Source organism: Buceros rhinoceros, unplaced genomic scaffold (genome assembly GCF_000710305.1).
Source record: "Buceros rhinoceros silvestris isolate BGI_N320 unplaced genomic scaffold, ASM71030v1 scaffold31206, whole genome shotgun sequence".
NCBI classification, from domain to species: domain Eukaryota; kingdom Metazoa; phylum Chordata; class Aves; order Bucerotiformes; family Bucerotidae; genus Buceros; species Buceros rhinoceros.
Genome location: NW_010419836.1, coordinates 53,470 through 66,336, shown reverse-complemented (window position 1 = coordinate 66,336; position 12,867 = coordinate 53,470). Strand labels below are relative to the sequence as shown.

The 12,867-nt window shown below is 42.3% G+C and overlaps 1 protein-coding gene across 1 annotated transcript in view; it reads left to right on the top strand.

Annotated features, from left to right (window-relative positions):
• Window positions 1-881: 881 nt before the first annotated feature.
• LOC104496034 (netrin-4-like) overlaps window positions 882-12,867 on the top strand; it is a 48,546-nt gene continuing 36,560 nt past the window's right edge. Inside the window, exons 1-2 of the mRNA XM_010139095.1 lie at window positions 882-948; window positions 7,134-7,675. Of these exons, the coding sequence (XP_010137397.1) occupies window positions 882-948; window positions 7,134-7,675 (609 nt within the window). The remainder of the gene's footprint in view (window positions 949-7,133; window positions 7,676-12,867) is intronic.

Sequence of the window (12,867 nt, the reverse complement as noted above, 5' to 3'; positions counted from 1 at the left end):
CAAGCCGCGGTCCAGCAGCAGAGACGGCAAGAAAGGGATTGCCCAGGCACCGGCACCGGCGAGCTGGCGTCGGGTTCGGTTTTTACTCCTCGGCACTCGCTGTGTGAAGCAAACCCCTTGGAGGTGGGGGAGAAGTGGCTTCCGTGACAGCGGAGGGAGGAGGGAAATACAAGAAAATAAACCAAACCAAAATAAAAAGAGAGAAGAGCCAAGAAAACACTTGCTTCTCATCATCTCTCAGGGAGAAAAGCCAACTCTGTTCTTCTTATGACCCTCTGCTGCAGGGAGCAAAGGGGAAGCAGGTACTGGGGTAGCCCTCCTGACAAAGCAGGGATCAGGCTGCCCGGACCCCATCGCCACCCCGGTTAGCAGCAGCGGCGTGGGGGGGTAGGGAAGGCAGCCAGGGGGAACACAGGCAAAGCCAAAACGAAGCTCCACCAAAAGCACGGAGCAAAATGAAAGTTTCAAAATAGCATCCAAACAACCACAAAGGACCGGACCGAACAGAGCTCTCCACGTCGCATCAGCCCTACATGGTGCATTCCAGGGGCTGCATCAGGGGTGTGAACGTCCCCGGCCCGCTGCATGGAGAGGGGTAAAGACACAGAAAATCCTTGTTATTTATTTATTTATTGGAAGCAATGGACGGGTGACACCCAGAAGGCATCTGAGCCCTGAAAAAAAAAAAAAAAAAACAACAACAAACACCTCTGGACCCAAACGAGAACAAGAAGAATGAGACGGCAGCCTTGACCCTTGCACTGAGAGGAAGGTGAGCAGAAAGAAAGAAAGAAAATACAGAAAAGCCATGCAAGCACCAAAACTGTAGATTACTGCAGCTCTTTTTTGCTTCACTGAGGACAGATATTTCACTGACAGCCATGCAGCATAAAGGCATCATGCTGATTGTGTTCTTGGAATATTTTATTTCTGGCCATGGGATAGCAGGTAAGCAAAATAAATCAATATTGCCATTCTGAAACCATTTATCCTAAGTTTACAAGGGGAAAGGGAAAAAAATAGAAATCAGATCTATTTGTTTAGAAAATTTATGTCAACATCTTTCATTTTAGCTTAGATTTTTACAAGGAATCTGGGTTAGTCAATATATCCAATTGCTTCTTATTCCCTGCAATACACAGCTTTATACCTCCGTCTCCTCCCAAAAACTTATAACAGGATGTACAGTTTCACACATCCTTAAAAGAAAAAAGTGTATTATTTTTGTGAATGAAAGAAAAGGAAGAGAGAAAGAAAGAGGTAGATGGATTGAGATATGCTGGATATTTGCCTTGAGGATGAAACACTGCTTTCCTAGGCAGGACACAAGTGAAATGACAGCATCCTTGGACAGCATCACTGTAGGAATCTGATATATTCTCTGTCAAGTTAATTTTGTATCATTAAAAGTTAGAGATGCTGTTTAGGAATTACTTCATATACAAGACAGTCTGTTCATTCAATGTATTCCCTGACTTCATAGTTAACATGCAGTGAACAAGATTAAATTAGCATTAGAGGAAAAATGGATTGGGATGAAAGACAAGTTGACTAGTTGTGTGTGTGCATGTGGGTGTACAAATAAGCATACATAGGAATGACAGAGCTGTAATGGTATTTACACAGGGTCCTAAAAATACCTGGATTATGATGGAGAGAAATTCCTTAAGGGAAAGGAAGCAAAGCATTAGATTTTTTTTTTCTTCCTGCTGTGGTTTAATACATCTTTAAGTTTAAAAGGAAGGAATTTCAAAGATCAGATCTGAAAAATAAAAATAATTACTGATAAAACAACAATACATCTTTGGTGACTTTTCCTTTGACATCTCTGAGGCTTTGGATGTCTCTTTCCGCACAGGAAAGCATACCAGTGGTTTACATTTCACCTGTGTGCTCAGAGTATTAGGACAGGAACAACACTCTACAACGCAGAGATTTGAAAGCGAGCGAAGTGTTCAGCTACCCCACAGGCTCCAGTAAAGTCAAGGCAGATCAGGTGGCTTTAGATCAGATTATTCCCTAGCTAGAACCTTTTTTATATCATAGACATCAGATTTTTGTGCAAGAGATACTTTCTTAAAAACTGAAAACAGTTCATAAATTTACAATCCTGTCATATTATCCAGTGACTCATTTGGGAAAAAGGCTGGCAGCCCCAACATCCAGGGAGGACATGGTGGCTTAGTCCTCTCAGTGTCTCATCTTGGTCATGCTGGGACTCTCCCTATAAGATACATGTGCTGACACAGAGCACAGAAGGGTTACAGAGATGTCTTGAAAAGCTGCTGATACCGTTGTGGAAAGCAGCCTGTTACAAACTAGTCTGAATTTGCTCTGTATCCAGTTCACAAAGTGAAAGGAACCTTCAAAGAAATGCAGCCCACAGATGACTGTTGGGAAAGTGAATTTGAGGGGAGGCAGTGTGTTCCATATGGAGCTAAACACCCTCGGGGTGGTGTAGGACATAGTGAATAACAGGAAAATAATGGGATATTGAAGGCTATTGAAGGCTAAGGATTCAGTGTCACTTTAAATAAACACATGCTGCTTGGTCAAAAGGTTGAGTGATCCTTCCCCTAGTCTCATGCAGGTGGAGGGTGTTATTCCCCTGATGCAGTGGATTGAAAATCTTCGTATAATGGGACAGTTAATAATGGAACAGTTAATAATGGAACTGACAGCAGCTTGGGCTCTTCAGCCCCATCCAGCCCTCGACCTCCCTAGGTGAGCAGCGCCCAGGGGAGAAGTGCCTGGACCAGCTCAGCTCTGCCTCCTCCCGAAGGCCGCCCTCCAAAAGGGGGCGTGGTGGGGTCAAAAATGGCCATTTCTAGCAGCAAGTTTAAAATCAACTGCAGGACCTGATGATCAGCAGGGTTTGGGTTCCTCACTTTGGATGAAGTCACAGGCATTGGAGCCCAGTGTTGCTCCAGAGAGGATGAGGGCAGGCAGACTGCAGCTGACCACAATGGAACATTGTTCAGACCTGGGATTTTATTCTTCTGTCCGTGCCTCAAGTCATGGAGGCAGCTTGGTTTCTTAGCATATTTAGAAGTGCACCTCTGGGGTATTTATGAAGGCTGACTCATTAGCTCCAGTTGGTAACTGGCTCTTTTAGTGCAGAAGTACATCAGGCTACGCATAAACGGATGAAGACTTGTCAAACTTACTGCATGTTGGCCCCAGACAAACCAAAGGGTTGTATAGCACTGTTGTAACCAGCGTTAAGGGGTAAAGTTCTAGGTCTGATTAATAAAAACTTGAGCAACTTGTGTCCCCAGGGTGGTTAGTTTTAAAAGGACATTTAAAAGTTTCTGGTTATTAAGAAAAAAATTAAACAGGTTTAGATCAAGTGAAATCTAGGTTAGACATACTTGGTGAAACTGCTCCATCAAAAACATAGCAGAAGATGCCCAAAGGTTTTAGTGTTTACATGTTGCTCAGAACTACAAAATTCACTCTCCTGTCTCTCTGTAGTAGACTTGAACACATAAAAATCTTAAATTTGCATATGGAAAAGAAACAAAAATTCCAATTCAAATTGCTCAGAAGATATTTGGCATCCTTCCAGTCACATCAGTCAGCTTTGGCTGAGCTGCCATATGACCTTTCTTCTGTCGAGTATCCAGTGGAGGGTGAAAAAAAAATTTTGAAAGTCAACATGTTTTTAGTTAATGTCTACAGTGTTCTGTTGTATGACAAGGCTCTGAAGTAAGAGATCTCTGTTTGAAATGGTGTCCCAGGAACACCAATAGTGTGACCTCCCTTGAACTGTATGATTCCCTCATCATCAGATAACAACATTGTTATAACACATGCTGGCCATGTACCATTGACCTGCCACTTTGTGGCACAGCTCTGAGGGACCAGAAAACAAACAAATAAATGAATCATATCATTTATGGAGCCAAACCATCCTCCATGGAGTAAAAGCTAATCAACTTCATAATAACAGACAGTGCCCATGCCACACCAAACTGTTTAGTTCTTTATGAATTATTCAGTGAGTCCTCCTGGCAGTTGGGGTAACTTGTTTGTTCGCCTGGCTGCTGTTTCTCTTCTCCAGTGGTCTCCCCTCACTGTACAGATCCAACATTTCAGGTTGTTTCCACAGAATCAGTGAGTGATGGACCGGCTGCACTATTCCTGTGGCCACGCAATGTTCTGCCAATTGATTTCTTTAAATGCAAAGCTTTTAATCGACTGCAGATTTTGTTTTCCAATCTCTCTCCTCTCAAACTGCCTTCTGCTAATTTGCACTTTATTCTTCTCTCATTTTCCTAATGACACAGCAGTTTGGACAGGAACTATTTATTGATGTTGCTGCATTAGCAGGCAGAGCAGATAAACCTTCTTGTGACTGTTGTCCAGGAGAACAACCATGGTTTTCTTCCTTTTCCAGGTTCAGGTAAAACCAGCTGAAAAACTCTAAGACTAATATCCCATTTGGGGGAAATACAAAAAGCAGCCATTCTTTTTAAAAAATGTTTCCTTTTGTACTTTCTCACATTCTTGTCTGCAAAACTTCCCCTACATAACTCAAATTTAGAACTCCAGCAGCCCATTTCCTCTCTGAAAGCTTCAGTGGTGTTATCCATCAATAGAGACGGACTATCTTTTAATTACCTGGTATATTTATCCATAATCCAATCGCATTTGTATTGTGGACCTATTCTTAATCAAAACTGGAGACAAAGCTGACACTTCCCTGCAGCGCTGACCAAAACCAATTAATATCCAATCTACTTTAAACACAGAAATTACTGTGCTTTCCTTATTTCCAGAAATTTTTACCAAACTTGGACATGAGCATGAACATAAATGCCATTTGCAAAGACATTCTTGAGGCATGTAGCTCATTGTAATTTTGCTGACCTGCAAGGATAGGTTTATCTTTATTTCAAGAATTCTGCATGACTCCATGAAATTCACCCTCCAGAGCAGACAAAAATCTGGAATTTCAGATGTTCTGTGAAAAGGAGGAAGCTCTAAACAACTTTTGTGGAAACCCGGGTCCCTTCTCAGGGTAAAAAGTCTCAGAGAAATTGCAAGGAACCTCCCAGATAAAATCTCTGAAGCTCCTGGTGTTCCCCTGTAACTGTAATCAGCTCAGATGAAACAGGAAGTTCATAATCAGAAAGAAAATACATTGAAATAGTCATCAGGTAGTTAGGATGGTGTAGTTAGGATGGCTTAGTGGAGGATCTCCAGTAGTGCTAAGAATCACCTGCTCAGTTGAAGTTGGGGAGCAAAGAAAAGAATTGATAGAGCCAAACATCCCTATCTTCTCTTCCTTTCCAGCTGACTTCTGCAACTCCTGCTCTCTCATGAAAATTCACCTCTGTGCTGGCACAGTGAGTGGTGGTGGGACTGAGGAGGGGCAGCTTTCATTCCTTTGATCCAAGGAGTATGAGGTGCACATGTAAATCAGGTACTGCTGCCCTCTAAGCTTGGGCAGTCTCCTAAGCCTTTGCTGGGATACTAAAGAAAATCTTGGACAGCCTATTCCAGCCACTGGTGGAAAACGACCTCCACCAGATGGAAACCTACTGTGACTCCAGACACCCCTTCTTTCCTTCAGGCTGCTGCTTGCAGTGTCTGTAAGGCAAAAACACATCAAGTCCAAGTTCCTTTGATTGTGTCTTCTGCCTGTTTCTAAGAGTAGTCAAGATCGTTTTTGGATGATCTGCTTCCTTGCTCGCTGAAGTTTAACACTAGCTTATGCTGTATGTAAGCTAAAATGGCACACATCATTGGTCAGTGGGATTCAGTGGACACAGAGCAACTTCGTTTGCTGTTCTTAACCCTGGGAAGCAAAATGCATGAGGTGTTTTCCAAATCAGTACCCATCTCTGATCCTTCTCTTCTGGTCTGGTCAGAAATGGCACTAAGGAACTAAGGACAGGAGCAACTGAAGAGGCAAAATTGTGCACTCTGGACACATTTTTCCACCTTAAACATTCCTTTTGGAAAAAGGGACATTGGTTTCGTCCAACTACATTTACAATTTGAGTATTTTTATAAGGCTGAATTAGAGACAATTCTCTTTGACCTAACTTGATTTTAAAACTAATTTTGCCTGAGGTAAGGCTGAATATAAATTGAACAGAGATTTTAAAATCTGATCTAGAATGTTGAACTAATAGCTGACCTTTGAACTGCTCCTAGATTACCCAAGGTTTATGGTCATCCTATGTTTCATTGGAAGGGTCATTTCCTGTAGGACTTATATCCAGTCATCTGACTTGTGACCTCTTGGATTAGATTTATGACCTTGCAAGGTCAGTCTTTAATTCCTTCTAGACTGTTAAGTTGAAAAGAGGACATTGTATGTCATGAGAAAAGCAGTTTTCTCCAGTCTGGTAATAAGGTTTGGGGACTAACCTTTGATTCCAGTGTCACAAGACACTAGTGATTCCCAAACAATACGAATACTTTGTAGCTATCCTTACCTTTTCTTAATTGAGAAATAAGTAGATATATACATTGAAGACACCAAAACTTTGCCAGTATTTGGAACCTTGACAAGCAGAATAGTCACCTACCTCTACGTCAAAGTATTTAAACAAAAGCCAGACTTGATTTGCAGCCCTTCACAGTATTAACAACCCCAGCTGATTTCAATAGGAGCAGTAGAAACTCAACAACTCTCAAAATTATGCCAGTAACACATAACTATAGAACAATAGAAATATGTGCTTTCTTCATATGTTTGTATGTGTAATTAACTGTGATTTGTTGGGCAGGAATCATCTCTTTTCTTAATGTATTTACAGTTTGACTTTGCTTTCAGCCCTCAGATACAGAGAAGGTATGAAAACACAAGATTTCTGTGGTTATACATAAAATTCAATGGACTGATGCAACTGCAGTTTCAAAATAAATCAAAGTTAAGTGCCTAAGCATGAGTTTTCTAAAGACCTCGGTTTCTGAGCTAGGCATCAAAAACATGGACTAGATTTACTGAGAAATTCCCTGCAAACTTTGTGTGAAAAGATGAGGTAGCTCTCCTTAGAAGAAGTCCTTTTGGATGTCAGTCCTCAGAAGAGGACTCCAAGCACTTGCAGGGTCACCTGTGTTACAGCCTGAGGACTATTTGAGAAATTCTACTCGTGTTTCTTTTGTCTGTCTTCCAGATCCCATGAGGCTACAAGCCCTTCGCTGTAATGGCCGTTCTTGCAACCCTCCAGTGGGAAACCTTGCAACAGGGAGGACACCAGTCACTCTCACTACATGTGGCCAGAACAGTACAGAACTGTACTGCTCCTACCCAGACCAGAATCTCCTCCATCAGACCTCCCATGGCTGTGGGCAGCCTCGCTGCACCAAATGCAATGCCAATCAGCCTGATAACTCCCATCTCCCTGCTGACATGACAGACGATTTCTTCGCAAACCCCATCTCCTGGTGGCAGTCTGCCCAAGGGGTACACAGGGAAGAAATCAGACTGGACTTTGAAACAGAATTCTACCTGACCCATGTCATCGCTGTGTTCAAGTCACCTCGCCCAGCCGCGATGGTGTTGGAAAGATCGCAGGACTATGGGCAGACTTGGAGGCCCTACAAGTATTTCTCTGTCAACTGTACAGCGACTTTTGGACTCCAGGATGATCTCATTGAGGAGGGCTCCATGTGCACTTCCAGGTATTCGGAGGCTGTGCCCTGCACCAGAGGAGAGGTAAGCAATAACCGAGGTTTGGACTAACCTTAATGTCAAACAGCTGAAGACCAGCTGAAAATCAGAAAGTAAGTGCTCAGAGAGATGCTGTGCATAGAGATTAAGAAGGGCAGCCCATCCCCAAAGGCTTTTTGTTAAGGAGATAAAGGGGGGAAAAAAGAGAAATTATCTATCAACAAAAATTGATGGAAATGCCTTAGCAAATTTCTTTTATGAGAGTTGCACAGGATAGGATTAACATTGCCTAATTCTAATTGCAGATGTCAATAACTGAACTAGAATTCCAACAAAATAGATGTAAGGAAACACACATTTGTAGAGTGTGATTTATCCAAACTGTTCTCCTGCTTTTGGATGACATGAACTGCATGGTCTTTCTCTTTCTTCACCATAGAAAAAGTCCTAGATGACTGGATTACTTTCAAATACATCCTTCTCCTAAGTTTAATGTAAATTTTCTTGCTGGGGGTGACCGCTCTGATTGTATGAAGACACAGGCTCCAGAAATGAAACTGTTTAGAAACAGGAAGTGGAAGTGAGCAGCCAGGTTTCACTATTCAGTAGTGGCAAAAGGCCCTCCCTTGGTGTGAGTACTCTGATGTGCTATTAAATATATGCAGAAGGCTTTCTTTTAAAATAAATGTACAATTGCTCTGATAATTCCTCTGACAAGAACATTAATGACTGCTTAGTAATCAGATACTTAAGTTTAGTTATAACCCTTTTCATTCATCAATCTTGAAACAGTTCGGATAGGAAAGACAGTAAATACCATCAGTATAATTTTGTAGAAGAGACATAAAGGCACAAAAGGAGCTTTTGAGATTCATATTGTCACAGCAGAGGCTGAAGTCCTCTCACTTCATTCTCTCTTCCTTAGAGAAGTCAAAATCCTCTTGGTTTCCCTGTCTGGAAGTGATCATGCAGGTTTGGCAGTGATACTTCGCTGCAAATTAAGCTCAGGTGTGAGGTGAATGGTCCAGATAGGCTTCAAAAGCCACAGGGGTTTCAGTAGTGCACTTCAAAATGCTGTTGAGAAGAAAGAAACTAGTGTACTATACCTGAGACAGAGAAACAGCAGTAAGGAGAGACTGAGTTCATCTTTGTGCAGCAGGCTGGGAAACATCTCTGCATATTAGAAACCTGGAGCACATCGTCTGACTCCTGAACTGTCTTCTTCCTGGACTAGTAATTCTGCTGGTCAGTTGTCATGATACATTTAAGTCAAACACATCCAAATGTCTTCTGTAGAGAGATTACACTTTGCCACGTCAGTACAGAATCTAGGCAAATAATACTATTTTCCACTCCTGCGTGCCTTCCAATCAAAAATCTGGAAGTACTTTGCAAGATCCTCAACACACATGTAAGGGTCTTGTTGCCGTTTCACAGATGGGGAAAAGAGTAGCACAGAAAGGTGAAGTGTTTTGTGTAAAATCCGAGAACTCTGGTTGAGTAAGGAACAGAATACAGGGTCTGAGGCAAATGACTTGGCCTTAAATGCAAACCAACTCTTCCTTCTCTAGTACAGTATCCCCTATTTCTCTGCACTGTGTCAGCTATTGTGCTTACTTAACCTTGGGGAATATCATTAAGACCATGTGTTGCTGCTACAACAAATCTGAGAAGTGAGATGGCAGAAAATCAAATAACGAAACATTCATCCAACACAAGCCTTTATGATTACAAGTGTCAAAATGATTCTGTCAACCTGGGCAGCGACCACACTGAAATGGAGATGTTTATGCTTAATCAATCTGTGCTGTGGTAGTGGGTGTTAGAAAACAATAGTAATAGTAAGAGCAGTCATATATTTACAGGTCATACCCCTGCAGATGCCAAATACTTTCACGAACTGTTACATGAATTGAGTACATACAGAGGTCACTTCCTCCATGGGACACAGAGCTGAAGCTTTAAAGCAGCATACAGAAATCTGTACGGCAACTTAACGGAGAACAAGACAAGTACTGTTTCATGGTACATTAACCCAAAATGATTCTGAAGTTCTAGACAGACTTTACAGAGTCCTCTCAATCAATTCAGTAAATGCCCCGATGGTAAAGGTGCAGAAGCATCAGGCTTTTCAGGTCAGCAATATAACACAGCAGATTCTTTTGTGAATGAAAATAAAGGAAGGCAGAGTGTAGTTATTTAAAGTGATACCTGATCAGATTTGCTTGAGTGACACTGCTACTCATACTACAAGTCTCACAGGAACTTTGCCCACACATTGCAGAACTGCAATTTTTCACCTCGTTTTAAAGATGTCACAAATGTCACCAGGGCATGCCCTCAAGCACGGACTCACAACTGACTTGGAAGAAAGCTGACTGTCAAGGACCCTATATTTTGCCTGTTGACTTCTATCACTATAGGAAATTATATATTAAATGGGAAACAAGTGCTTCTAATCTTTATCCGGTTCTTAAAGGAGAACATTCTTAAAGAAGAATAGTTACTGCTATGCTCATCAGCTTCAGTACGTCAACCTCCAACATAAGATCATGAACTGAAATCAACCCCACCTTTTTAAGGTCTGTTCATCTACTGTAAGTAGATTTGCATCTACAGGCAATGCTTGCACGGAGTCTTACACATCAGCCGAGACCTTTTTTACCTACTTGTCCATCCGTCTGTTTTTCTAATTTAAAACCAATGTGCTATAGAGTCATGGAGCCTAAAATGAGCCTTCAGGTCAGCTAATGTAAATCAAAACTGACCGAAACAAAAGCAGGAATTACCACAATGTTGCATCAGACATTAGTGTGACTTACAGTTCAGACATCATCTGGGGGAAACAGGGACCAAAATGTTTCAACCTGCATCCTGACAGCACGTGCACTCAAGGATCTGAGAGATTAAGAGCACGTTTTTAATAAACTGGAATATCGGGAAATGAAAACAAATGTCCTCCTTCATCGAAGATGTTTGCATGAAAGGAAGACATTAGCATGCAAAGTGGGGTAGAACACTGACCTGCTTATAACTACTAGACCCAAAAGGAGACCCTTCCCCTATTGAGTCTAGCTAGTGGAAGGGAGTTTTGAATCAAAGGCTGGTTCATTTATGTGAGTGTCTGTGTGACAGATGACACCAATGAAGTGTGATATAATAAACCCATTACTGGAATTCACTGGGGGCTGGAAGAATTGTGCATGCCTGAATTAAGTAACTGGTTTCTATGGTAACATGTTAAGTGTGCCTTGCACAGAAGACCTGTTCATTCTCCATTTTGTATCCTGTGGTGACCTCTTTGGGGACAGAAGTCCCCAGCAGTGCCTTTTTGTCAAAGATTAGTGGACTCGCTTTGTAGCTAAAAGACTTTTAATCACTCTTCCAAACACACTCTCTGAACACCAGATCAAGATATGTTGTGATGGGATGCAGTTATGTCTGCTTCAAAAGCCACCAGGTTGTTCAGTCAGAACCCACGGACAACCCTATGGAAGGCCTTTTCCTCTGCACTGACCTGAGGACCTCTGCTGCCCTTCTGCAGCTACAGGGACCCCCTGAGCAACAGTTACGGCAGAGAGGTACCACTTGCACACAGACACCAAACCAGGCCAGGGAGAGGGCTCTGTGTGGAATGTGTGTGATCCTGTTCCAAGGACCTACATTTTTTGCTGTCTCTTCTCAGGCTTTTCTTTTACTGTATTCATGCCAAACCTTTTGATAAACAAAGGAGGATCCCACCCCCACCCCCACACATACCTCATTAAGTGGCAACATCAATAATTCAAGAGGTCACCACTGAGGCCTCAGTGGCTTCTTAAAGGTCTGATCTCATATGGCAGAAAAGGAAACATGCTCAGCACATCACAAGGTTGAATTCCTAGTAGCTAAGATGCAAGGGCAGGGTCTTGCACTGCAGAGAATTGTCCAACAGTCATCAGGACAGGCCTCTCAAAGTTGTACGATGCTCGGGTTATTCCAGCTTCCAGCTGGAAAGGATTCTAGGAGGGATTAGTCACTAGTGAAGGTAAGTGCCTGAATGTTATGACTAGGGCTGTCTGTTCAGCATTTCATTTAACTTGGACTGTAGAGGAGATCGAATGCAGAGGCAAGCTGGGAGGAAGCAGTTAACACCAGCAGTGTAAACAAGCAGATAGCACTGCCAGGCCCTGCTTCACTGGAGGAAGAATTAAGGGGCTCAAGGATTTGTTTCTGAAGGGAATTTGAACTGACAAGACCAGTCCAGCATTCCCATCCCTGGCAAGTGAACTTCAGGAGGTCACCAAGTGTCCTACTCTGACCTGCTTTGCAACGAGCCCTTTCAGAGACATTTGGAACCATATAAACCAGCCACAAAGACACAGTAGGAATTTTTTCAGCATTGCTTCTGCATTTCCTGAACATACAAGGCAGCAGATATCAAATGAATTCTTCTTCACCCTGCTGTATAAAACCTTTGTGGAGTTGCAGCCATGACTTTTTTTTTCAAGTCTCAGCTGTGGAAAAAAATCTTGTCTAAAATGCTTTGAATCTTAGAGATTCATTGTTGTCATTTTCAAACTCCAGGCAAAAGAACTCTTAACAGTTTGCTCTACAGTTGTCCACACATCACTGTCATGGCGAGACTATACATTTAGCTAAGTCTGTTCATGTGTAAGATTTCAGCCAAGACCTAGGGATATAAGTGTCTCCACTTGTAAGAAATGGATGCTCTCCCTTGAGAATACATTAGTTGACACTGATGGTGATGGGTTGTTTTAACTTCCCCTGACAATTCAGCAGACAGAGTGAAACGAGTCTCATCATTCTCAATCCGGTTCCCAGTTGGCCTGTCTGAATCACAGAACTCCTCATGTCGCCCTTTACCATTTCAGAGCAAGTACCATTCCTCACAATGAAGAAGGACACTGCACTCTGTGGCAGCGCAGAGGTCTTCTCACATCCCCATGTAAGGTGGTGCTATACAGAATAGAAGGAATTTCATCCATTCACTGCATACAGACCGCAAGCTGAGGAGTTTTGTGCCCAATAGTCTAGATATTGTACTCCAACTATGTTACCTGGCTTGACAGAAGATACTGCTCATCCCTACAGACCTTCCCTTTCTACACAGATGTAGAGATTTACATCTGTGGGTAACCTGGACCTACAGAATATATTTTGTTTGAGGAAGAGAAAAACTCTGCGCGGCTCTTCAGATTTGTCTGCCTCTCACTTCAGTCATGTAGTCTTTCCCA